The following is a 27,915-nucleotide window of genomic DNA, read 5'->3' as shown; positions in this document are numbered from 1 at the left end:
TCATCCAGCTCTACACCTTGTTATCTCAGATTTTCTAGCATCTGCAGTTCCTACCATCTCTTATACAAGTAGATCTGTTACCTTTACAAGATTAAAACATTTAACCTGTTTTTCAATCATATCATAAATCAGTACATTCATCAGTTTAGCTAAAAATCAAAGGAAACAACTGTAAAGATTCCAATTTGGATTCCTTCAGCTAACATTCTTGGCTGGTTAATGATTGTTTTTATATTTGATTAATTGCTTTCTATTGAAGCTCCAAATATTTATAAGTACACTTTCTTGTTATTTTACAAATATAATTCTACTGCACAAGTGGCAGTGATACAATTCCATTGGTGATGAATGCTGGAAAACGATCTAATTCAGGGGTTCTTAACTTTTTACTTCTGAGCGAAGCTCCCTCTAAACCACACAGTCAAGCAGCTGCTGGGACATGCCAGTGCATGCACACAGACCCCGAGGTGGGCACAGCAAAGAAAGGCAATTAGAGGGAACATGCTTCGAAGAACCCCTCCTCCCAAGGAAAAAAATAAATCCACAGAACCAGTGTGGCACAAAGCAACTTTTTATCCCTGTTTCAAAATTAGTTATGCAATTACACATTCATTATTTTTGTTTACTTAAATTATGAAACTTGTTGGTCAGCACTAGAAATACTTCTGTCCAGACATGGCAATATCAAGCATTTAGCCATTTCTAGTAAATACTGTTTGTGTTGAACTATGTCTTTTCTATTTTTTTTAAATTATCTCACTCTCACTGATTTGCCTTGTTTTGGTCTGCAAATTACAATATTACTGACATTATTAACTGCTTTGTGATAGCTTGCTAAACTACAACCAAAGCTGGTAGAGTTCTGAAGATAGTAGAGTACTATAAGTTAGTAGATTGATACAGATTACTAGAATTATTATGAAGATGAGACACTAATGTAGTGTTAGTAAAGTCTGTTTGAGTTAGTTGACTATCGTGAAGATTGGTAGAGTTATACTTAAATTATTGGGCTAATGTTAAAAGGGTCAAATTGCTGGTAGTACTAAAGGGACCAATGAGTACTAATGAGAACAGAGCAATTCTGCTGAGGTTGGACATCATCCTCTTGACAAAATGGTAGACTAATAACAATGCGCCTCTATATTTATAAGGTAGTTTCTACAATAAGCCCAGAAGTCATTAAGAAATGTTCCTGTGGCAGCCAATGTAATTTATTAATTTTAGTAGACCCTTTAAAACCTCTCTGCAGATTTCTTGGGGACAGTGGAATCCCAGTTAAGAATTCCCTGTTCTAATTAATACAAGTGATACATAAAGTCACAAACCACAGGGGCTCAACTTACCTCCCTCGTAAATTCAGTCTAAAATTAATAATTAGGTATGAACTACACCCTTACAAAAAATGGAATGCTTCACCAATTAAACTCCACATACTCAATTTATCACCATTACCAAAACAGGAACACCTGTTCCTTTGAAGCATAACTGATGATGCCTGATCTTGACAAAGTATTAACAAGCACATATAGAAAGAGGCAACTCTTTAAAGTTTTTGAGAAGATTTCTAGCTTGGTTCGTGGATGAGGTTGTAGACATGCTCGCCAAGCCAGTGTGTTTGATTGCAGATGTTTTGTCACTCTTCTAGGTAACATAGTCAGTGCGCCTCCGGTGAAGCGTCAGTGTTCTGTCCCGGTTATTATTTATATGCCTCTGTTTTCTGGGGTGGTTAGCATCACTTCAGGTTCTGTTTTGCAGTGGTTTGTATATCGGGTCCAGTTCAACATGTTTGTTTGATGGAGTTCTGGTTGGAATGCCAGGCCTCCAGGAAGTCCCTGGCATATCTCTGTTTGGCTTGTGCTATTATGGATGTGTTGTCGCAGTCGAACTTGTGTCCTTCTTTGTCCATGTGTATTGAGACCAGTGAAAATTGGTCATGTCTCTTGGTGGCCAGTTGGTATTCGTGTATCCTTATTGTCAGTTTTTTCTCCCTGTTTGGCCTATGTAATGTTTCTGTCAGTCCCTGCGTGGTATTTTGTATATTACATCAGTTTTATTGATAATGGGTATACCAGAATTGATACCAACCACCCCAGCAAATTAAGGCATATAAATAACAAGTGGGGCAGAACACCAACGCTTCACCGGAGGCACACTGACGACGTTACCTAGCAGGGTGATGAAACGTCTGCAATCAAACTTACTGTCTCGGCGAGCAAGTCTACAACCTCAGGAAGCTCATTACTCCCATCATAAGCTCTAGTTGTATTCTATCAATTGTAGTACAGTCAGCACATCTCTCAAAAATGAACTTGCTCAAGGAAAAGGACATGAAGGGGTGGGAATACGCTTGGGACACAACATTAGAACTACTATTTTGTGGAAAATAAACGCAAGCAGAATTGTTCAGCTTTGTGTCCTATTGCAGTATTATAACTTATATGCAGCACCAAACACGATAGAAAATACACACTGGAACCAAGCAGAATAAAAGGTGGCTGCTCGGCTCACGAGCAATCTCATTAAGATTGATCTTTTCCTGTAATCTGCAACCTGTTTCAGCTTCAAGTGTACATCCAAATCCTTTTCCGGCATGGCATATTCCAGGTGAAGTCCCTATTCCCTTTGAAATCTCAAGCTGAAGACTATGACATCAATTTTTAGCAAGTTTTCTTATATATATGGTTTTAATATTTTCAAGTGCTTTTTAAAATGGCTTACCTACTCCCAATCCAGAAACAGAACCCGGATGGGAGGAGGAGACAGGGAATAGAGGGAAACAGGGGGCATCTTAATCTAAATTTACAGCTGTCTGTTCATTTTGTGGTTGAGGCAAAAGTGACGTAATGGTAATGTCTCTGGTTTAATAAGCCAGTACCCCAGGCTAATGTTCTGAAGACATGGATTTAAATCTTGAAATGGCAGATAGAATTCAATAAACTTCCGTAATAAAATGCTAGCGTTTAATGCTCTTTATGGAAGGAGATCTGCCATTCTTTCCTGATCTAGCCTACATGCGACTCCAAATCCATAGTAGTGCAGCTGACTCTTAAGTCTAATGGGGCAATTATGGGTGGTCAATAAATACTGGACCTGTCAGTAACCCACATATCCCTCGAAAAAATGGCAGGGGGGAAGAGATTTGCAGCGCAGGCTCCTTGATTTACACTTGTGATTATGAGCACAAATGTTTTGCATGAACAGTCCATGTAGATAGAGGACAAGCACACAATGTTTGTTCCTGCCTCTTTAATAAAAGATCAGGCCATCAATGTCAGGTGCACCACAAGTGTAAGTCTGTGTTAAGTCAGCTCATTGGATCTCGTGGTGCTGTTGTGCGTCTCAATAGCAGCAAACTGCTCAGCATACCCCTCTACCGAAGAAGAAAAATCTCGAACATGGCATTCCTGATAAAGTGAAAATTGCACATAAATGGACTATTCTTTTATACTAGAGTAAACATATAGCAAGAAAGAGAAAACCCTGCATTTATTTGGGCATCTCAAAGCACTTTACAATCAATTAAGTATTTTTGATAGTGCACAGTGCTGTGATTGCAGGCAATGAGACAATTTACATACAGTAAATTCTCTCAGATAGCAGTGATAATGATCAGATAATCTGCTATTTGATGTTGACCAAGGAACATTATTAAATTTTAAAAAACTCCTCCGTTCTTTTCTGAAATAGTGCTCTGGTATTTTCTATCTCCAGATCAGAGAAGGGACAGGACGGGACCTTGGTTTAATATCTGGGCCACAAGACAAAACCTTCAACAATGAAGCACTGCCTCAATCAACCGATCTTCAAAACCTGGGCCTGGGTCCATGGGTCTTGTGCCATTACCACAATGCCACTGCGTCCCTATCTTTCTTCGACTGCCTGGCTGCAGCATGTTATGGCCAATTAAGTGTCAGTAATCAAAACCAAAACATTTGAGATGTTTTCTGATGATCAGAGAAATCTTTTGGAAGTCAAAACATAAACACTACTAACAAACAAAGCTCATGCACTCACAGAATTTGACTCTGGGGAGATTTTCCAAATTTCGTCTGTCTAGTAAAATAAAGAAATTGATGGAATCTAATTCAACATAATATAAAGTAATCTTGAGTCACGTCACAAAATTTAAAAATACTTACATGCACCTTTGGGGTTGGAGGAAGACCATTGCTAATAGGTTTCTGTAAGGGGAGATAAGGGAAAGAAAAGTATATAAAGAGGGGTCAGGAATTAGAAAATGAAATTACTTTGATCACTTTGTCAGAGAATAATCAGTATTCAAAGAGTAAAAGTTCATGAAACTTCTCATATTTCTGAACCAATTTTACAGTAAAGTCTACAACTACAACTAGCATTCAATAAATCAGCTCATTCCTTACCACTAATAAGTTTTCTCATGATCTATTACATAGCTTACTTTTCTTCACCTCACAATGTCCCAAGGTCATGAATGACATGCCATGTGACTGTCAGAATGGTAAACTACCCTCCTCATCCTTCACAAACTTTTGACACGGTTGATGATATTACTTTCTTCCAATGCTTCTTTATCCTGGCCCAACTGGATAGGTTTGCTTTCACCAGAGTTCCATTCTTAGCTACCTAGCCAAGACCATAGAATCACGCACAACAGTTTTTGCACACCCAACAGTTTTTGCATTGTTACTTCTGCTGTTCACAGAGATCTATCTTTAGACCCCTCCTATACCCCATCCACAAGTCCACAGCAACACCATCCCAAAAAAAGTGCCCATTTCTAATAATAAGCAGATGTGAAACAGTCTACCTCATCATCTCTCCTGACCCAGTGTTTCTAAATTGCAACTTGACTAAGTTTTGCAGATTGACACATCACAAGGATTCAGGACATGCTGATGGATGTACTAAAGTTTGGGGCAGATGTTACAGAGCCACAATGGGGAAAGGTTATTATCCAAGGTAGTTCAGCCATATTATAGCAAGGAACTGGAAACTGTGGCAGTCCCTCAGGTGGTGTGCCTTAAACACAGAAAAGGTGACGGTATTAATGCATGGTCGGTAATAGCTTAGTGGTATTATCACTAAACTAAAATTTAGAGATCTAGGTAACATTCCGGGGTCCTGGCTTTATATCCTGCCATGGCAGATAGTGGAATTTGAATTCAATAATAATTTGGAAATAAGAGTCTAATGACGACCATGAAATCATTGCCATTGTCAGGGAAAACCCATCTGGTTCACTTTTGTCTTTAGGGAAGGAAATCTGCCATCCTTATCTGGTCTAACCTAGTGACTCCAGACCCACAGTAATGTGGTTGACTGAACTGCCCTCTGGGAAATTAGGGATGAGCAATAAATGCTGGCACAGCTAGTGATGCCCACATTCCCATGAATGAACAAGATTATTGCTGGCCTATTATTCCAGAAACTCAGGTAATGTTCTGGGGGACCTGTGTTCTAATGATACAATGGCAGACGCTGGAATTTGAATTCAATAAAAAAAAATGAAATCTGGAATTAAGAGCTCACTAATGACCATGAAACCATTGTTGATTATCAGAAGAAAAATACATCTGGTTCATGTCTTTAGGGAGTTAGTGAAGTGCAGGGAAACCTAGAAAGGCCAGGGACACTGAAGTCATTTAGGAGGATGTTACTTAATTCTGTTATTTCAGCAAAGAATAAACTTGACATGTTGTCCAATTGTCAGGTGGGAAAACAGATGGCAAGAAACCAGTGTTTCAGCATCCCAGAACAGGTAGCAGGAGTTACAGACTGCTAGTTGACAAGTGGTGGTTTTGGGACAGATGGACAAGTGGGCTGTGCACATGTGCAAAGAGGATATCACTGCAGTGGGCTGGAATTTCCAAACTCATCATAGTGCACATTTGACAATCTAGTCAAAGTTTAAACCTTATGGTACAATACTCCAAGTCCAAATCAGAATTACAACCTTAACTGAAAGGCAAAATTTGCCCATCTATACTGGGCCAGTTGACAGTAGATGACAGGCTGTTATGTATTTCACATGGGATGGGAATTGTAATAATTATATGCGCTACCATATCGGTATGGGAAACAGCAAAAGCTTTACACCAAAGGAAAAAAAACAGCATTCTTGAACCAACCAATTACAGAATAGGGATAACTGGTGAAAGAAGTCAACCGTACAGCCCTGATAGAAAATGAGACTTGAATGAAATTAATGCAGAAGGGAAAATTTCAAACAATTACATTCACCTTTCACAGAAATAACACCAAACTGGTGTACAAGTAAGAGTTATCCTTCCATTCACCCTTAACAGGAAAAGGCAAGAAAAGATATGCTGCAATAATATAAGAATTATATTTACAAAGATTGGAAGCACAAATCCATTAGCTACAGCATATAACAGAAACATTACAAAGTAAATTGAATCCTCACGGGGAGATCTTTTTTGTCTTTCCTTGGAGGAAGCCCTGGTGGATAACTGCTTCTGTTTTCATACAGTTGCTGAGGACTGCTGTCTTTCTCCCCATTCACTTGAATTGAGTTCACTCCATTTCCTGAACAGAAAAGTACACAATTTCAGTAAGCATGAACACGTTGATAGAATTGGTCCTGAAAACACTAACAGATAAAACTACATTGCACAAGTAGCTTGAACCCTCTAACCACAAACTTTAAAAAGGTGTCTTACAACAAGCAATGCCACTTACTGTTTACCTTCCTGAGTCTGTACCTTATCACTGACAGGGCCTTCAAAAACAAAAACCTGTCAAGGTAATCTTCTACTTGCCAGATTATAGTACAGCTTCATTTCTGTTCCAGAAAAATGGAGAAGCTGAGACTCGTGTTAGTGGTTAAGATGAACAGAACTTTTCAGTTTTAATGCGTCTGCTCTCATCTCACTGGATGCTTTGTTGCTCCATTTTATCCCTGATTAGGAATTCATGACCCAATGCTGCTGCAAAATGTGACAGTAGTCATTCAGAATTTGCAAAAATTAAAAAAAATGGCTCAGCAATTTCATCCACCAAATGTCTTAATGTCAACTAGGGTAAAGCACAACGACTGGAAGCAGAAGTGGCAATGCTCTGTTCCCAACATCAAATGGATCAACATACCAATGTTCAATTCAGAATGAAGACAAACCAGTAGCTTCTGCACCTGTGAGCAGATGTATGACTATGACTACAGAATATAACATGGAAACATTTTATGGAACAAGAAAATTTAAATACGTCCCTTGAAAGGCATAAGTATCTTAAAAGGATAACTCTCCTGGCAGACAAGTATAAACTAACAAAAGTAGGAGAATGGGAAGCCACCACTTTTGGTTTTAAATCTTTTAGTTTTAAAAGTTAAAAACAAACATGTACATTTGGATTACTTCTTATGACATAATACATTTTGTAGATTGATGAGCTAAGTAGAATTTATAAAAGCCACTTGTTGTGCCTTGTAAATTTTTCTTCTCTTTTAAAAAGTTCATATTATTTTCCTGCTCTTTTTGTTCAAGCCTTAAAGGCATGTACGTCCCGCTCAGCTATTGTGCCTATCTTTGCTAACCTATATTAACTCTTAGTCCACCAATGTTTCACAGATAAAATATGTATTGTCACATTCCATTATGTCTTTAACACACTCTCAAGCTCCTGGTCTCGCAGTGAAGCCTTGTGCGGACTCAGAGAAGCCCGGGGCAGACTCACCTGTTCCATCTGCTTTAAGTTTTTTCCACTCTTTCTCTGTTTTAGAAGGACTGTAATGCTGAACTATTAACTTCATTTCTTTATTTTTCCAACTTATACCCAAGATGTTGTACTTAGACACCTTTGTACCTAAGACCATGCTACAAATGGCAACTTTGTACACTTTTCACTGTACTCATGTATCCCTATACTTGAGTACATCACAATAAAACCTAATTCTAATTCTCTTCACAATTTAAAAATAAGGTGTTCCCAATTATGATGGTGGAAGAGGACTTTTTTCTGAGGGTTGCAGGTCTTTGGAATCCTCTTCCACTGAAAACAGTGGAAGTGGGGTCATTTAATTCTTTTAAGACAGAAGTACATTGGCTCTTTTTTTGGTCAAAAGTCCAAGGTTATTGTGCGTTGGCAGAATTGTGGAATTGAGGTCAGGAGCAGACCAGCAAGACCAAATGGTCTACTCCTGTTCCTATTTTATATGTTTGCATTCCTAAGTTTTCTAGCCTCACTTTTCTAGTCCTAACCCGAAACGTCAGCTTTCCTGCTCCTCTCATGCTGCCTGGCCTGCTGTCTTCCTCCAGCTCCACACTGTGTATTCTCTTATCCCATTGTCATTACCTAAGATGCTGGTCCTGATATAACTACTGTTGGGAGGTAACCGAGGAGGGGGAGGTCTTGGTGGCACTTGTGTGCTTGGTCGTGCAGGGCTGTCAGACGGACATCTCTTGATTGTGCCTTGATTCTCTTCCTCAGGATAACTGTTTTCTTGTGGTATGTAGATTGACTTTGGCTAAATATAATAAAAGAATAATCATTTTTAAAAAACACAGGAATTTCTGAATGTTTTAAAATCTATCAAATTTCTATAAGCCTGGCGCTATCTTGTTGGTGTCAAATTTTTACATTTACTGTTATTATTCTCTTAACTTAAGCAAAGAATGAATGCAGGTTTCAAAATTACTCTCAGTTAATCAGTTTCTGTTAACGCTAAAGATTTTTAAGACAAGTAATCAGTCAGTCAGTCAGTCAGTCAGTCAGTGAGGTGATTAGAGCTATGAACTACATTTACCAGCTATTATCATACAAAGGACAACCACCACAGACTGCTCATGGGCCTGTGTTGAAAGCAAAAGGTATCTGAAAACCTCAGCTTAAGCTAACAGATTTTTAAAGTTCTTTCAATAGATGGGAGTGTAATTGGTGACCTGCTCTTGTACCAATTGTTGAAAACAACTGGTCCAATTCAGTTTCTGGTCCATAGCAAGCCCCCAGGATGGCAATACCATTACCCGTCATGAAGAAATGGTTACACTTTCTGTTGTTGGAGATAGTCATTGCATGTCACTTGTATAGTACAAATATTACTTGCCACTGATCAACCGAAGCCTCAATGTTACTGAAGTCTCAAAGATGAGAACTGTTTTTAGCATGTCCGGAGTTACAAATGGCATTCAACATTACATATTCATCAGTGCACACGTCCGCTTCTGACCTTATGATGGAAGAAAGCTCACTGATGAAATAGCTGAAGGTGACTGGGCTCAGGACACTACCTTAAGAGACTCTCCCAGCAACGTCCTTCCAATTGAGATAATTGGCCTCAGTCAATCACAACCATCTTCCTCTGTGCTATTTAATTCTCAAACCAGTTGAGAAATTCCTTTGACTCTAGTTTTGTTAAGGCTCCTTGATATCACACTCCGTGAAATGCTGCTTGAGCATCAAGGACTTTCACTCTCATGTCACCTTTTGAGTTCAGTTTTTTTGTCCACTCTTCAACCAAGGCTGTAACAATGTTAGGAGCCATGAGGCCTGGTGGAATCCAACCAATCATAGAATCCCTCCAGTGAGGAAACAGGCCATTCAGCCCAACAAATCCACACCAACTCTATGTAGTGTATGCCACCCTGACTCAACCCCCTTTTTTAAGGTATGCCTAGTGCTGCTCCAGCATGCTCTCCTGCACTCTTCATTGAAAGAGTGGTGATCCCCTGGATCGATGGTAATGAGAAAGCAAAGGATATCCTTGGCCATGAGGTCAACATTGTGTTTGAATACAATTCTGCTGCAGACCTATAGCACCGAACAATGTCCAGTTGAGTTAGTAGATCTGATCTGAATCGATCCCTTGGGATGTCATACAACACAAAATTACCACTTTGTTCATGTACTTTTCAAGCTTAATTGTCAACTAATAGCTAACATGCACTACAATGATTCAAATATTCCAAATGAATCATTATTCTGGAGGTTGAGCCATACATATCAAATCATTTCGAGTTTGGTCTATGCTTAATCAGCTACCGTCAATTAAGCCTGACCTCAATATCCCAAACAATGAGTAAACAAAACAACCAGTATTCAACTCTTGATTTCTTCCTAACATTCTGGCGTAATTCCAAATATTGTCGCATTGCAGTAACTGACTTTATGCATTAAGTATACTTGAGCAAAATAAAATATGGCTGTCATTCCAATGTACTAACTGAAGGAGTGCTACACAACTTTCAGATGAGATACCCTGTCACAGAGGCCCACTAACCCCCAAGGCATGTCTGTACTCAGATAGATGTAAAATATCATATGACACTGTTTCAAAGAACAAAAGCGGAGTTCTTCTGAATATCCTGGCCAATAGTTACCCTTTGATCAACAACATAAAAAGATTTTTAATTAGTCATTATTACATTGCTGCTTTTGGAAGTATGTTGTGTTCAAACTGGGTGCTTTGTTCCTATGTTACAATGAGCATACTTCAAAAGATATTGCATAGGCTATAAAGTGCTCTGGATATCCTGAGGTTGGGAAAGGACATGCATGTCGTCTTCTTAAATGAATTGTGAACATTTTGCCACTATTTAATAAAATCATCTACATTTATTACACTTTAAATATTGCGTTGTAAAGTAATTGAAAAAGCAACTAAGACAGAGTCTGGTTAAAGACTAGTCATGTGAATTGATGAAGAATGTGAGAAACTAAGGCAGAAATAGAAAATGAGTTTGAAAGCATATGCAATCACAAAAATGAAAGTGTGCAGGAAATGGGATATACAAGACTATGGATGGCACAGTGGCTCAATGGTTAGCACTGCTGCCTCAACGTCAGGAACCTGGGTTCAATTCCATCCTCCGATGGCTGTCTGTGTTGAGTTTGCATTTTCTCCCCGTGTCTGTGTGGATATCCTCCCGGTGCGCCAGTTTCCTCCCACAGATCAAAGATGTGCAGGTTAGGTGAATTGGCCATGCTAAATTGCCCATAGTGTTCAGGGATGTGTAGATTAGGTGGGATGTTCCAAGGGTCAGTGTGGACTTGTTGGGCTGAAAGGCCTGTTTCCATTACTGCAGGGATTCTATGATCTGTATGCTAGAATGAAGGTGTGGAGTGTAAATGAGCATATGCAAGGCAGCATACGGAGGCAGACGTTGAGTGCGATTATATGTAGAAATAGAAAGCAACAGTGTGCACAACTACAAAATAAGAAGTGTTCACACAAATTTGAGAGGTAAGCATGTAGAGAGGACAGGCACACTAGAGTACAGAAATAAAAACACGTGAGAATAAATTTGCATATGCAGAAAATGCAAGTCCAAACGGACAAAAGATTACATGTGCATAAACAATATTAAGTGAATGTATGTAAATGGAAACACACAAGGACGGAATAGAATTGTCCCAATTGCCAGAATCTAGGCCCAAAGGCGTAAGATATTAAATAAGGCAGAGTAATGTGGTCATGCAATTATACCAATCATAATTCATATCCTCAGGAGAATAGGCAACAGAGACAATTTTACAAAGCAGAAATGATTCAAAAACTCAATTTACATACTTTGCATTAAACAAGGAACGAATATTTTTCAATTTAGTGCTATCTTCATGGAAAATGATTTTTTATAAGCCCTGATTTTAGTGCTGAGAAATCTACAGTGACAGCATTACCTTTTCTCTGGTTGAACCATTCAATAATTGTAGAACATTTTCATAAAGGGTGCAATCCTGGCAATTCGGGGAGGCGATGGCCTAGTGGTATTATCACTGGACTGTTAATCCAGAAACCCAGATAATGTTCTGGGGAACCAGAATCAAACCCCGTCATGGCAGATGGTGGAATCTGAATTCAATACATATCTGGAAATAAGAGCCTGATGATGACCATAAATCCATTGCCGATTGTCGGGAAAAACCCATCTGGTTCACTAATGTCTTTTAGGGAAGGAAACTGCCATCCTTACCTGGTCTGGTCTAAATGTGACTCCAGAACCACAGCAATGTGGTTGACTCTTAATTGCCCTCTGGGCAATTAGGGATAGGCAATAAATACTGCCTAGCCAGCGATGTCCTCATCCCGTGAATGAATAAAGGAAAAAAAATTCACAGTATTGGCATATGCAATACATGCCACACTGTATGATGGTGTAGCAACCACGAAATAACGCTAAATATTAAACATACAAGTTATTACACATTAGGCTGAAGAACTTTCTTTAAGTTGCCTCCCTTCCATTTTTAATTAATGCCTTTGCCCAACCCTTCTCATTCAGTTTTGCAATCTTACTTCATATTCCAATTACTTTGGAACTTCAGCGATGTAATTTCCTCTCATTTTATCTTACAATTTTGATATACTAACCTGATAAGCAAATTCTCAGTCATCACATTTAATTTTTCTTTGGCTTAATATTGGTAAAATAAAAGTGATTTTTTTTTTATTCCTGCCAACAATCATATAGCTCTAACTTCAAACCTATTAACACCCTGTTACTAACTCCCTGTTTCACAAGACATCAGCATCCTACTTGACTGGAAGCTCACCTTTTTAATAACTGTGATCTGGTAATCCAACTGCATCCTTCTCTGTTCCATAAATTTCTAAAATTTATAGATTCAATACTCATCAATATTTATTCCTTTGAAGCTCATAATGCTCAACTGGGTGTTAGTGCAATTATTAGCACAATCAGGATTGGTTAGTAAGTACTATCAAAGCACAGAAACACATTTAATCTTGGACAACATGTTCTGAGTTTTGCAAATGCAGGCTGGTGGAATACAGCCAATACACTGTCTTTTGTGATTGGCAAAAACAATATGCTGTTTGTTACAATCCACCAGTTGTTGGGGCATAAGGCTGACAAATCCAGTACCATACTGGCACACATTCATATCCTACACATTCAAATATTAGGCAGAATGTCTTTTTAGCTCAACGACAGCATCCTGTGAATGATGAATCCCATTCAGGTTTACTGCAGAGTAATAGTGTGAAATACCTATCTTCAAGTGTTGCTCAAACATTTGAGACCCATTATCTTGCCAGATGATCTGAAGTAGACTGAACACTTTTCAGGACTGAAAGTGGCAGCCTTTGACCTACTCATGGGCTCTGCATCAAATACGGCAAGGAATGGTTTATTCATGGTGGCCATTATCCTGCAGAATAGCTCTGATAAGCCATATTCCGGCATCAGACTTGCACAGTGGGCACCTAGCCTGGGCTCAATTATGAGGTTGTAGCTCAGGCCAATTCAGTACTGTGTGAAATTGTAAGAATCCCAAAATGTATACTGACCAGCAACAGTGGGCCTGTAGACAGTAGTAGAGAACCCATTAACAGATTTCTCAACGAGCATATTGGGAGATTGTTAAACTGCTCTATTTCAGAGATGAATTGAGCTGTCGATGGAGTCCATTAAGATGTGTAAGAAAATTCTTACGTACAGTTGCAAAGATAAACATAGCAAACGTATCATCTTCAGGTTGGAAATGTGCAAAGGCTAAGAGGTGAAAAATAATTCCATCAAAAAAGTGTTTCTCTTGGAAACCAAAAAAAATTAGCATCAACTAGGTCTAGAGGGGATCCCATGGCAACGTATATAAGAGTTTATAACTAGGAAGGCTTCAGAGGGATATAGGCCAAATGCTGGCACATAGGACTAGATTTACTTAGCTATCTGGTCGGCATGGATGAGTTGGACTGAAGGGTCTGTTTCCATGCTGTACATCTGTGATTCAATACACAAACATAGTCACCAAAGCAGCTCAGTTCTGTACAGTCTTTGCATATGGAGAACAAAAAAAAACCAAAGGCATTTCTTACTTATGCAAGATGCTATTTACATATATTTGAGGCACCAGAGACATCGAAAAATGACAGGAAGGTAGTCAATGGGACTGGAACAGTCATCGTCAACAAGGATGATTATGTTAACAATACTGCACTTATTGACAAGTCTGAATTTGCATCCACTGGTTCACTTACATTGGCTACAGCTAAAGTAAGTTATGGGAAGTTATGGAAGAACTTGTGGGGCCCCCAGCAGAAATATTCATATCATTTTTAACCATGGGTGAGGTGCCAGAGCACTGGAGAGTGGCTATTGTTGTGACTTTACTTGAGAAAGGCTGTAAGGAGAAGCCTGGGAACTATGGACCTGTAAGACTGACACTGGAGGTGGGGGTAAGTTGTTGGATGTGATTCTGAAAGATAGAATTTACACGCATGTGGAGAGGCAAGGACTGGTTAGGGATAGTCAAACATGGTTTTGTGCGAGGGAAATCGTGTCTCACAAACTTGATTGAGTTTTTTTGGAAGAAGTAACCAAAAAAAAAAATTGATGAAGGCAGAGCAGTAGACGTTGCTCATATGGACTTCAGTGAAGCCTTTGACAAGGTTCCGCATGGTAGACTAATTTAAGTTAGATCACATGGGATTTAGGGTGAGCTTGTAAATTGGATACAAAATTGGCTTGATGGTAGAAGACAGAGGGTGGTGGTGGGGTGTTGTTTTTCGGACTGGAGGCCTGTGAACAGTGTTGTTCTACAGGGATCAGTACTGGCTCCACTTTTGTTTGTCATTTATACAAATGATTTGGATGAGAATACAAGAGGTGTGATTAGTAAGTTTACAGATACATGAAAATTGGTGGTATAGTTGACAGGGAAGAAGGCTAAGATTATGAAGAGATCTTGATCAATTGGGTCAATGGGCTGAGGAGTGACAGATGGAGTTTAATTTAGATAAATGCAAGGTATCAGCACTGCTGCCTCACAGCGCCAGGAACCCGGGTTCAATTCCCAACCCTCGGGCGACTGTCTGTGTGGAGTTTGCATATTCTCCCCATGTCTAGAACAGAGACACCTAGCGGTTCAGGTACATAATTCTGTGAAATTTGTGTTACAGGTAGACAGGGTGGTTAAGAAGGCATTTAGTATGCTTGCCTTCATTGCTCAGACTATTAAGTATAGGAGTTGGGATGTCATGTTGAGGTAGTACAGGACACTGGTGAGGCCTCTTCTGCAGTACTGTGTACAGTTCTGGTCACACTGCTATAGAAAGGGTATCATTAAACTGGAGAAGGTTCAGAAAGGATTTGGCAGGATGTTGCTGGGAATGGAGGATTTGAGTTATAAAAATAGGCTGGATAGGCTGGGACATTTTTCACTGGAGCTTGGCAGGTTGAGGGATGACATTATAGAGGTTTATAAAATCATAAGGAACATAGAGAAGTAGAATAGCAGGGGTCTTTTCCTGGGGGGTGGCGAATTCAAAACTAGAGGGTATATTCTTAAGGTGAGAGGAGAAAGTTTTAAAAAGGACATGAGGGGCATTTTTTTTTTTAAACGTAGTGGTTCATGTGTGGATGAACATCCAGAGGAAGTGGTGGATGCAGGTACAGTTGCAACATTTAAAAGATATTTGGATGAGCACATGAAAAGGTCTGGAGGGATATGGGCCAAATGCGGGCTTAGCTCAAAGTTCAGGTTGTTGTTCCCTATGCAATTTGGTACAATCGTAATTCTGTCCTCACAGTGCAAGACAAAAAGGTTCAACAGCAGCACAGTGGTTCAGTGATTAGCACTGCTGCCTCACAGCATCAGGGACCCAGGTTCCATTCCCGCCTCGGGCGATTGTGTGTGTGGAGTTTACACATTCTCCATGTCTGCGTGGGTTTCCACTGGATGCTCCAGTCTCCTCCCACAGTCCAGAGATGTGCAGGTTAGGTGCATTGGCCATTCTAAACTACCCATACTGTCCAAGATGTGTAGATTTGATGGGTTACAGGGAAAAGGGGGAAGGGGGATAAGTCTGGGTGGGATGCTCTTCAGAGGGTCAGTGTGGACTTGTTGGACTAAAGGGCCTGTTTCCACAATGTTGGGATTCTATGAATTTACATTTTTCTTTGACAATGTACAACTGACTAATTGTGATCCTTATTTTGTTTATAGCGTCACATCAAACATTATAGCAAGAGGGATTCTATTCTGCTTCTGTCACCTTTTCCTACTGTGCCTCTATGGTAACTGCCCCAAACTTTAGTGCATTCCTTATAGCACAGGCCCAGACCATGGAATGTCCCTATCAGTGACAATCAAGATCCATATCTTCAAACCACTCTCAGGCTGATACCACTTTATCTAAGCAACTTTCTCCTGTCATACGAACCAGGCCATACATCTTTCACTTACAGATCACAGGCAAGTCTTTCAGACTTCTTTCCCAAAACTTCTTTTGCCCTGCTGCAATCCTCAACTACTTCAAATGTCTCTCAAAACATCCTACTTTTACCATTCTTTCCAACTCATCTTCAATCCAAAATCCACTTCTGTTTCCATGTAGAATCTAAAGACATTCCTTTTATCCTGCTATATAAATATATCCATTACTTGCAAAGAGACATGTATTAACTTTATTACAAAACACAGAAGTACACAATTTGGTCCCTTGAGCTGATTACACAAGTTCAATTACACCATGGCATGGGATGAAACATTTTCATTCATATCAAATGCAGACAAAGAATAACCATTTAAAACAATGTACAGATTTAGGTAAATTATATTAAAAGAACAAATGAGTATCATTGATGCAATATTCATTATTTTGCTTTCAAACCTGCTCATTAAACACAGCTACAAAACTGCAATGACAGCATGACGATTCTAGCAACTTTCTCCCATTTTGGAATTCCCATAAATTGTAAACCAAGACAGTCATCTTAAACAGTTGGTGTACACAAATTTTGCCAATTTACCTTGGGAGGAAGAGGTGGTGGCATCCTGGGTTTCATTGTTGAGCTATAGATTCAAAATAAAATGAATAGTTAACAATATGACACTATGCATTGTACACAATAGATTACACATCTTAAGTCCCAAACAGTTACCACCATTTGAGGACTCTATGCACGAGAATAAACTTCTAAATTTCCTGCGCTAAATGCAACTCCTGAAAGAGCTAGATGGTAAAATTCCACTCCAATGAATAAGCAACTCCAGTTACACCAGCTGAGACACTATTGGTCACGTTAAATTCTGTTCTGCACTCGGTTAAAATACCTGCCCCTCCACTTCACCTGCTTTATCTATAAAATGCTTGTCATCGTTGGCTATCTGTCCTTTCTTTGCAGTACAAAAATCAAAGCTGAAATTTTATTCAATGCAAAATTTTCTTATAAGCACACAACAAATTGCCAATTTTATCCAAATTCCACACAGCAGCTTTCCTTACTTGTGCATGTATCAGCCATTAAGAAAATGCAATCTGTGGATACCCGATTTTGTAAAAAGTACTTTCAATGTTTTTTATATTTCTTTCTGACAGTAGAGTACTTTATTAAATGAGTTCCTCAATGATTCTATATTGCAGTGGCACAATTTTGAGTGTTATTAAGTTAAACAAATTGGATCGTCTTAGGGCTTCTTGAAAAGCGTAGAAAAACCAAACATCTCTTGTTTTTAAAACCATACACAAGACTTGATGCAAGTTCAGACATCATGCAACCAAGCTCCTGTGCTACAAAACAGTCTCATCCCCTATTGCATTCCATGAAGAGACTATTAGTAGCTAAATTCAGAACATGTCCCACAACAACTGAGAAGTAGATTTCAGTTGTTATAAATCACTTGGAAAAGACAACAGCTAGAAAAAAGCCTACAGCCACAATGTTGAACCTAAATTCAACCTGAATCAGTAGAGTTGAAGGGCAGTTTTGGATTAAATTTTCCTCAAAGTTCACTTAAATTGCAGTGTTCAACTCAGTTTTTACTTCATCTCATTCCAAATACAACAAAGCTAGTCAGAGCAGCTAATCGGGTCTTGCCCTGTTGCCTACCATAGGACTATTGTATATCTGTTGCAGGTTAAGTATTTTTTGTCTTAAAGCTTGTTCATCATAATATCACAACTAGAATGGTTACATGATGCAAAACAATTACTAAATACTTGTTGGTACTTCAGATGATGTGACAATTTGCATTAGTTGTCAATATTGTTTCGTTTTTTGAAAAAAAAAATCAACAGATGTCATTATCCAGTCATTATGAGATGGGTTCTGAACCCTCACATTCTAAAGTATCCACAGGAATTTAAAAAAAAAAAATCTAACACTTGTTAGATGATGTAATGATACTGGCAACCCAAGATGCACTTCATGATGTTTTGGCTCACTTGTTTTCAACTACGTAGCACATGCATTCTATAAGTTTTGAAAAATGAACTTGAAGATACATTTTATACATGAAAAACAGTCAAGCTAATTCAGCTATCAAGAGGTTATGGCAAAAAAAAACTTAAAAATAATGAGTGTTTTCGATGGCAATACAGTTAATGTATCTCAAGGCTTCAAGAACAAAAAAAGTAGCCAAGCAGGATGGCAATGAATCATAAAAGGATGCTTTCGTTTAGCTGGTCCGAATTTAGATAGATTGCAGAATGTCATGCAGATTTTAATGGAGATCGTTCTGACTTATATTCTCAATAGTACTCAAAGTAAAACCAAATTCAGCTAAACTAGAAGAAGAAAAGACTTACTGTTCAGATTCATCATCATCACCATCATCATCATCTAAATGTGCCACGTGTCCCCTAAGGAGATGAACAAGGTACTTATGGCTCAGTGGATTTCAGTGGAATAATTTCAGCTAAAGAACAGAACTCTAGCATGCACGACCTTTGGGGCTTGCTCTGTATGGAGCTCAGCTCTACGTATTCTATGATTTTTTTTATTATTAATAAAAAGATAGCTACAATTTTGGAAAATTAGAGTTGTATAAAATCTATATGACAAGTAAATGTTACCTTTAGGTCACTACATTCTTTTTGAAAATGCTAAGGGAGGATTTTTACTTTACGAAAGGTAACAAGAGAAAAATTACCGCTGATGCAGTTCCTCTTCTACTGATTTTAGAAGACTCCTTGGAATTTTAAAACAGGAAACAAGGGCTTATTTTAAACTTCACAGAAAGTAGCACACAATTATACACTTTTTGAATACATACGAACCAAACTTAAGAGGAAAAACAGCACAATTATGTTGTTGCTACACAGTATTGGAAAACTTTATATGGATAAAATATATCAAAAAAGGTGCAGAAATTCAAATGAACACCCAAGAGTGGTGTGAATATCAAAAATGTGTTATTATGTTTCAGTAATATATAATACACAATGCAACTATTTACTATGTTTTTCAGACTAATGTGAGTATTCATCTTTACTGGAGAAAATACTGACCGTAAACAATTAATTTACCCAGTTGATCACGAAAATATAATTTGCCTGCGCACACTAGATTTTGATTTTCAACAATACTAAGTCAACTGGGCAGTTCTTTTTCTTAAAGCAAACTGAACATATCCAAGGACAGATGATGGATTTTTACTCAATTTCTCATCTCATAAATCGCTGTACTATAGTAAAGGACATTAAGACAAGAGTCTTTTTCAAACGAAATGTCTAAACTGGAATTTAAAATGCTGACTTCTTAAAAGAGAACCAAAGTGGCAAAGCATACCTATCAATTAAATCATTTGGAACAGTATGATTTTGAAAAGGAAATAAAAATCTAGCAATTGAGGCAGATGAAGGACCTTCTCCATTTTGGGAAAATCAAGTGCTTTGTTTAAATAAAAATGTGACAGCACACAAATAAGTGGGGTCACGTGATTTTCTTTTATCATATAAAGCCAAAGTTTTGTACCAATTCCATTTGATTTGAATTAAAATATCACCCAAAAATAATTATATCCCTGCAAGTCACACAAATACAGTGTAAGGAATAGCATGTGCGGAGGTGACATATTATTTAAAGATGAAAACCTAGCTGGTACGGTCCTTCTATCTCCTTCGTTGTGCATTCTCAAGTTTGTACAAGTGCAGATGAAGATAGTCAACTTTCAGAAGGGGTAGTGATGACTTACTGTTACAACCAATCTGCAATTAGCATTGCCGAGTGCTGCAATAAAATCTGGATAATTATTTTTAGTATTTGAGAATTATGCCATGTTGCAACTTTGTATGCAAAATTAACTGGAATTTTAAATGCCAGTGACCAGCTATCTAACAGGTAGAATGATCCATAATTTGTTCTTTGGACAGCAGTCATGTGGCTACCTAGTCTTCAGTTACTGGTTTGCCTTACACCTTAGTGTCAAAGGAAATATAAATAACTAAAAACTTCCTAAAATGATACCATGCAAAATACACCATCTTGCATAATGAAAATAGTGTTTCAATTCTGGCTTTAGTGAGAAAACAGTGATGGAATTACTCTTTAGATTCAAAAGGAAACTGGCAAGTGATCTATAATTAAAAACTTCGGATGAGTGCTAAACATCACTCTAATGCCTAATCAAGGCAAGATAATCAACAAACTGGACTCCCAGTTCTCTCAATCTGCAATGTCACAGATGCCATTTCTCATATCGGAACTTTAGGCTCAAATAGATCAGATTTGAACACTGTATTTTAATGTGTCGAACTAAATTAATAAGGAATCATCTTGTTTTAAAATAGAGAGTTAATAGTACAATCATAAGTGGGCCAGAGTGAAATCAGCTATTGATGCAAAAAGAACTATATGCATGGAATCACAAACTTACACATTTTTGCTTTCACTTATACCAACATCTGAATGTTAGATAAGAATCCTAATTGATTATGAATGAATGAAAGGGCTGTGATGCATTAAGCAGTGCAGGATGTTGCTAGTGTAGTGAATAGATGATGTCATTTGAAGGCACAGTGATTTGGCCAGTTGTATGATGTCACTGAACATTGTCCTGGATTACAACCAGACCCTTCAGGTCACCTCCCCATCCAACCGCTCAGATTTCCTTGTCAAGCTGTGCCACAAAGGCTTCCTGTGGAAACATGAACTTTTTCTTTCTTTCCACTTCTTAAGTTAAGTTCTCCCACAATGTATAGAAAATCTGGGAGCCCTCTTTCGACTTGCTCATTCATTATCAGTTATCTTCCATCCAAAGACTTCAAGAGTGTTCCAACAACTGTTGCAACCTCAATGCACTTCCTTGTTAAGTGTGGCAAGGTGCTTTAAGAAGATGACTAGCTGTATAGTGCACTAGCCATGCAAACACTTGGGTCCCCTGCTAAATGTGCAGGCAATCAATAGCATGCTTCACACTAGGCTGCATGCTACAATCAGGCTGAACAGGTTACATGACTGGTGTGTTTGCTGCTTTACTCAACTGAACAAGGCAAACAGCAAATGCATTTTATGATTCCTGTGCCTGCTAATGTACTTAATCAAATTTTCTCCCTCACTGTTGTAGACGCTCTGTAATCTCTCCAACTTCTGTGGAGCATGGAATTAAGAAAATTGAATGCTAAAGTGTACAGCCAAAACAGTAAAATAGTCAAAAAAAGCAATTCTCAAAACCATGCACTCAGGCTTTGGCCAGACTATATAGTTTTAGGTTTCTTCCTCTGGTTGCCAAAACATAGAAATATTCATGCACTACAAGCAGTTCAGTGATGAGTTTGTTGGTTGATATTAGCTTAATTTGAGAAGGGAGAAATTTGTTTTTTTTTCAGTCTTGAAAGGAAGCGACCAAGAAGTGAACTGCTACGAGAGTACAGCAATTGTAGATTCAGAATCAGATTGGGACACTTCAAATGAGTGAAATACTTTCACTGAAGCAGTGAGTTCCATGTTTGTCAACGTGCATGTTCAGATGACTTTCAGGATGGCACTATAGACTAGTGTTCAATGGGAACTTAAGACCCTCACAACAATTCACCCTGCTGTGCTCCAGCAGATTACCAGGACTGCCTCAGGTCCACCAGTAATTGTACTAAGTAAATAACCTCATTGATACTGTCAGGCTGGTGCCTTCTATCCAGTTTCAAAGGGTACAGCCCAGTCGTAGGTTGTCCTCCTGTGATCAAGAATTCAGGTCTAGAGTCAAGATGTAATCCTTTCTTTCTGATTGGGATTCTTTCATATTCTGATTTCTGAAGGATCACCATTGATAATCAAAACCACAAGATAATTTACCTTACAACGAGACCAAAAACTGGGCTTAAAAAATGTAAAATTTACATTGTGACAACTCATTAGGTATCTCAACCTTTACATATGTTGAGCATGTGTCCCTTACAGACTTCAGGTATTGGACTCCAGTTGCAGAAAGACTGTCCATATGAAATATATTTAAAGTGCATTTCACAACCTTGAGCGCTATCTAAGCACCTTATAGCAACAAAGTACTTTTAGTGTGTAGTTGTCATCATGGCATTGTGGCAACCAACTTGCATGCACAAAGTTCAACAAACGACAAAGCAGTGATAACCATATTGTGTGTTTTGGGTATCCCTTAGTTGACAGACAAATATTAGCTATGAGAATAAAAGGGCTTCGCTCAACAGCTCAAATCAGTAACAATAACATGTAATGAGGCACACAGAATGAAAGATAACACATTTGAGGGTATTGAGCTAGGTGATCTTAACCAAGGTGGTGAGGATTTATGCTCCTGATCACTATCCAATAGCCCTTGGAAAACACGCAGTGGAATGTGCTGCGTAAGGTTGTGATTAAATACAACTGTGATGTGCCTACAGGAGACTGATGAGCCTGCCAACCCTCATTAATGGAGAATAATAATTTAAAGGGTGCACTGAAGACTGTGAGGTCACCATACACAATCAAATGTCAATTCCTATGAGGAAGGGGAAAAATAGCAAGCCATAAGTCATGAAGATTTAGCATTAGAAATAACATTAGCATGAAAGAGCGAAGACATACTTATTTTTACATAATACTAATAAAACCAGTAATCACATAACTGCTTTTAACACCCATATGCAGAAACAGAAACAATGATAATCTCCAAAAATGCTGTAACAATCAGCCGCTCTGGGCAAATGCTTCCAGAGCAAGGTCAGTTTCAAAGTTGTAATTAGCATAGATTCTCTAATGAAAGTGAAATAGAAAATATATACACTAACAAGAGATGAGTAGATTACATAAATTGGCCATGTACACAGGTAATTAAAATATTGTGAACAAGTACAGGAAATAATCAAAAGGATTAACTGTTATAATTCAACAACTAGAATACAAGAGTGCAGAAGCTATTCTACAGTAATACATCGTGCTGGTTAGACCACATTTAAAACAGAGAGCAATTCTGGCCACTACACCTTTCAGAAGACATACTAGCCTTAAAGGGAATGCAGCATAGATTTATCAGAATAACAACCACTCCTGGAGTTCAGGTATAAGGTGAGATTACATCAACTAGCACTGTGTTCCCTGGAACTTACGGTCAATTGGTGTTATGATCAAAGTTTATACAATACAGCAAACTTTGTTTCAAGTGGCATCTTATGAACCAGGACTCTTGATAAACTGGCAAAAATTATATACCTGAAATACAGGAAGTTTACTGCAATATCATGATCTCCATGATGTCCAAGTAATCAGTTGAGGGTGCGAGTTAGAAGGCTGTCTGCCGGTAAGTTTTATTTAAAGCAAAGTTGCACAAATCACTTAAATAATAAAGTAAAACAGTGATGTGCATACCCCCACATCATGTTTCCATTACTTAGTGCATGTTTTTACATTGATTATGTGAATCTCTTGATCAACTGAAAGATGTAGTCAACTGGTACACTCCTGGTCCCATAGGTGCTGGTTAATAAGAAGTTTGCTGTATTAAGGGAAATTGACATAGCAGCTGGCTAAAAATAGTAACTATTTCCGTTGACTGAGAAGAAAGGAATAGGAGACAGAGCCTAAAAATTACAGCCAGCTTTTGTTAGGAGTGAAGTTAGGAATTATTTTAAACGCAACGGGTGGTAGAAATTTGAAACACACTTGCACAAACTACAGCTGGTGGTAAGTAGAATTTTAACTTTATATCTGAGATCGATAGTATTTTATTAATCAAAGGCATTAGGGATATATGCCAAGAGGTATATAGATACACTAAGGTCAAAGACTAGCCCTGAATTCACTGAATGGCAAAACGGGCCTGAGGGGTAAATGACAGACTCCTGTTCCAATGCCCCCTATTTTACTAATTAAGCTTTTTAACACTAACAGAATAAAGATAAAACAGAGAGATTAAGAGTTACTGTTTCAAGTTCAGAGGCAATTAATTTGCATTTCTATTCAGTAAGAATGCAGGTAGTAGGAGAACATGTAGAATGACACACTTGGGAGTTTAAGAGAAATAGACAAATTTATTCATAATCACAGATGTTAAAATTGGAAAACAAATTGACGGTAACATATATGGGAGCAGTCAGTGGCTAGAATTGAGCATAGTCAGTATGTCAGACAATTCATTGCTTGTACCCTATTCGTAAGCAAGTGTGCTACAAGAGTCTCCCCAGATGTGGAAATAGCATTCAAAATCTGGACCAACTTAAGAGTTTAACAGTTATCAAAGAGATATCAAAATTGAAAAAGAATGCTTAAAAGAAAACCCATCTTCCAGGGCCGGCTTTAAACACCAGAATGGATCTGGAGGAATGACTTCTGATTACAACATACAGTCAATGGAGAAATTACAACAAAGGAAGAAAGTTCAGGAAAATTGTCTTCAAAAGTAATTGTTGTTTGGATTCAAGACACAGCATATTATAAGTTGGGATTCAACCACTCTACAATGAGCACAATAAAGTCAGAGGGCACAAAATCTTTCCAATTGCAAGTTTCCAATGCAGTGGAATCAAAATAGTAATAGCATTGGTTATGGAAGGCACAGTGTGACAGACAAGGCGACATTGATGAAAGAATATCTGATGATGAACTACCAACTAAAGCATAGATAAAACGAATTGATAGATTAAGTAATTGCTCGTGAATTGTTCAGTCCAAAAACAAGATAGTAGAACCTTGTCAACAGCCTTAAAGTTATTAAATTGGGAAATTTGTACTTGTTTATTGCTAAAGATTAAGAGCACATCTATATGGGCATACAAGATTCAATGCTTTTACTGGTTTCTAGTCTAATCCTTACAAATGTGTTACTTTTCTTCACAATCAGCATTATTAATTCTAATTCAAAAAGTATTGACTTGCTTGAAGCTGTAACATCTTGCAGCCAGTTATGCCAGAAATAAATTTTCAAAAAATCTTTGTGTATTGGCATCTAGACACAATTGCTTGACATGAGTGTTTGATTGGTGTGTGTGAAATCGGTTCAAACACTATACATTGTGTTTACTTGTTTATTTGCATCCTACTGGACAATCTTCAAAATACTACGATGAAAATAGCTTTCAGCATGGGACAATTGTATCTTGAGGATTTGCATTTTCTTTGATTTTTGTAATTAGGATGTTGGATTTGTACCAGCTCATCATGAACACAATACTGAAGCTAGATCACTTATCAAAATGAAAATCCAAGAAAATACACCATGATTTTGGTACAAGGTCCGAGGTTCAATAATTAGAATATAATGCAACACTTTTCTTTCCTGTTCCTAATTACAGGCAAGCTAAAAGTAATTGTAAAAATCTGGCTTTCTTGCTTCATTCTCAAGAAGAACTGATAGCCACATTTTCCTAAAGGTCAATCTTTCCCAAGTTCAATATATGCGATACTTTTTCCTCAAATTATAGATTAATACAGCACAGAAGGCCACTTGGCACATTGTGCCTATACCAACTTTCTGATAAAAGCAATTCAGTCAGTTCCACTCTGCTATAGATATTGCAGCTATATGTCATTTTAAATGCAAGTGCTACGAATCAAAATTAATGATTGTGTAAAACATGGAACTAAGGGATCACGTAAGCTCTCACAGAAAAGGTTTACAAAGATGTTGCTGGGATTGGAGGGTTTGAGAGGCTGAATAGGCTGGGGCTTTTTCCTCTGGAGCATCAGAGACTGAGAAGTAACCTTAGAGGTTTGTAAAATCATGAGGGGCATGGATAGGGTGAACAGTCACTGTCTTTTTCCCAGGGTAGAGGAGTCCAAAACTCGAGCACGTAGGTTTAAGGTGAGAGAGGAAAGGTTTGAAAGAGAACTGAGGGCAACTTTTCCATGCAGAGGGTGGTGTATGTATGGAATGAGCTGCTGGAGGAGGTGGTAAAGACGGTAAATTATAACATTTAAAAGGCATCTGGATGGATACGAATTGGGAGGGTTTAGAGGGATCTGGGCCAAATGCTGGCAAATATCACATGGGATTCAGGATGAGCTTGCCAATTGGATACATAATTGGCTTAACAGCAGGAGACAGGGTGTAGTGGTGGAGGATTGCTTTTCGGACTGGAGGCCTGTCACCAGCAGTGTTCCACAGGGATCGGTTCTGGGTCCTCTTTTGTTTGTCATTTATATAAATGATTTGGATGAGAAAATAGAAGGCATGGTTAGTAAGTTTGCAGACGACACCAAAATTGGTGGCATAGTAGACAGTGAAGAAGGTTTTCTAAGATTACAAAGGGATCTGGATCAAATGGGTCAATGGGTTGAAAAATGGCAGATGGAGTTCTATCTGGATAAATGCAAGGTATTGCATTTAGGTATAACAAACAAAGGTAGGGTTTTTACAATTAATGGCAGGGCCTTAGGTAGTGTTGTAGAACATAGGGACCTAGGAGTGCAGGTACATAATTCTTTGAAGTTTGCATCACATATAGACAGGGTGGTTAAAAAGGCGTTTTGCAGGTTTGCCTCCATTGCTCAGACCATTGAGTATAGGAGTTGGAAAGTCATGTTGAGGTTGTACAGGAAATTGGTGAGGTCTCTTCTGGAGTACTGTGTCCAGTTCTGGTCACCCAGTTACAGGAAGGATTTTTTAAGCTGGAGAGGCTTAAGAAATTTACCAGGATGTTGCGGGGTATGGAAGGTTTGAGTTATAAAGAAAGGATAGATAGGCTGGGACATCTTCCACTGGAGCGTAGCAGGTTTAGAAGTGATTTTACAGCTGTCTTTCCCCAGGATGGGGATTTCAAGACTAGGGAGCACATTTTTAAGGTGAGAGGAAAGAGAGTTAAAAGAGACATGAGGGGCAATTTTTATTTTTAACACAGAGGGTAGTTCGCATGTGGAATGAACTTCCTGAAGATATGGTGGATGTGGGGACAATTACAACATTTAAAAAGAAGTTTGGATAAGTACATGAATAGGAAAGGTTTGCAGTGATATGGGCCAGGAGCAGGCTGGCGGAACTGGTTTAGATTGGGATTATGTTCAGCATGGACTGGTTGGACCGAAGGCTCTGTTTCCGTGTTGCATGACTGTGACTCTAACTAATTGGGACCAGATCAGTTTAGGATATCTGGTCAGTGCGGATGAAATGGATTGAAGGGTCTGTTTCCGTACTATGTAACTCTGCAAAACTGAAGTCTAATACCCAGAATAAATAACTTAAAATTTGTCTCAACAAGTTCACCTGGTTTTACCTGGACAAGGTCAATACCGTGGGTAAATTCATAAAATTCAGTGTGGGGTTTGTTTCACAAAGACTTTGCATTTAAATTAGACCCGAATTTGGTTGTAGCTCGACTTCTTCCTGTTTCTCCAAAAATCCCCACCTACATTATTCCTTGTAAAAATTTAGGAATTTGCCAGGCACCAAATGTGGAGCCACTAGGAAATAAGAGCTCATATCCTTTTCTTAAAAAAAATATTAACAGGCTCCTTTAACACAAGATTTACATGCACAGGTGTGTTGTTGCAAATTGTTTTTAGTGGAAATTGAGCACATTTCTAGATATACAATGTCAGGTGTAGAGGTAATGGAACAACAATTAGTCTTTCACTGCATGACAATAAAATCAGCTACAGATGATACAGGCACAAGTCAAATTTTAAACAATATTTAATACAAAAAATAATAAACTTTAACCATTAAAAAAGCAGTCCATGATTTGAGATAGTCAGGTTCCCATAGTTAGCAACAGGCTACAATTCCAGAGATAGTAGGAACTGCAGATGCTGGAAAATCTGAGATGACAAGGTGTAGAGCTGGATGAACACA

General features: G+C 38.3%; 1 protein-coding gene across 8 annotated transcripts in view; it reads right to left on the bottom strand.

Moving 5' to 3' along the window:
• The window catches only part of map4k3a (mitogen-activated protein kinase kinase kinase kinase 3a), a 215,666-nt gene that overhangs the window by 45,790 nt on the left and 141,961 nt on the right, over window positions 1-27,915 (bottom strand). For 4 of the 8 annotated variants that reach the window (XM_048600826.1, XM_048600828.1, XM_048600830.1 and 1 more), the window contains 6 exons: window positions 18,829-18,867; window positions 18,485-18,538; window positions 16,707-16,749; window positions 8,290-8,461; window positions 6,404-6,525; window positions 4,140-4,181 (listed from right to left, as the gene is read on the bottom strand). In XM_048600826.1, the coding sequence (XP_048456783.1) occupies window positions 4,140-4,181; window positions 6,404-6,525; window positions 8,290-8,461; window positions 16,707-16,749; window positions 18,485-18,538; window positions 18,829-18,867 (472 nt within the window). The remainder of the gene's footprint in view (window positions 1-4,139; window positions 4,182-6,403; window positions 6,526-8,289; window positions 8,462-16,706; window positions 16,750-18,484; window positions 18,539-18,828; window positions 18,868-27,915) is intronic. The other 4 variants (XM_048600829.1, XM_048600834.1, XM_048600832.1 and 1 more) reach the window with 2 other exon arrangements.

This window comes from Rhincodon typus, chromosome 9 (genome assembly GCF_021869965.1).
Source record: "Rhincodon typus isolate 14 chromosome 9, sRhiTyp1.1, whole genome shotgun sequence".
In the NCBI taxonomy this organism is placed as follows: Eukaryota; Metazoa; Chordata; class Chondrichthyes; order Orectolobiformes; family Rhincodontidae; genus Rhincodon; species Rhincodon typus.
This window is presented reverse-complemented; position numbering and strand designations above follow the sequence as displayed.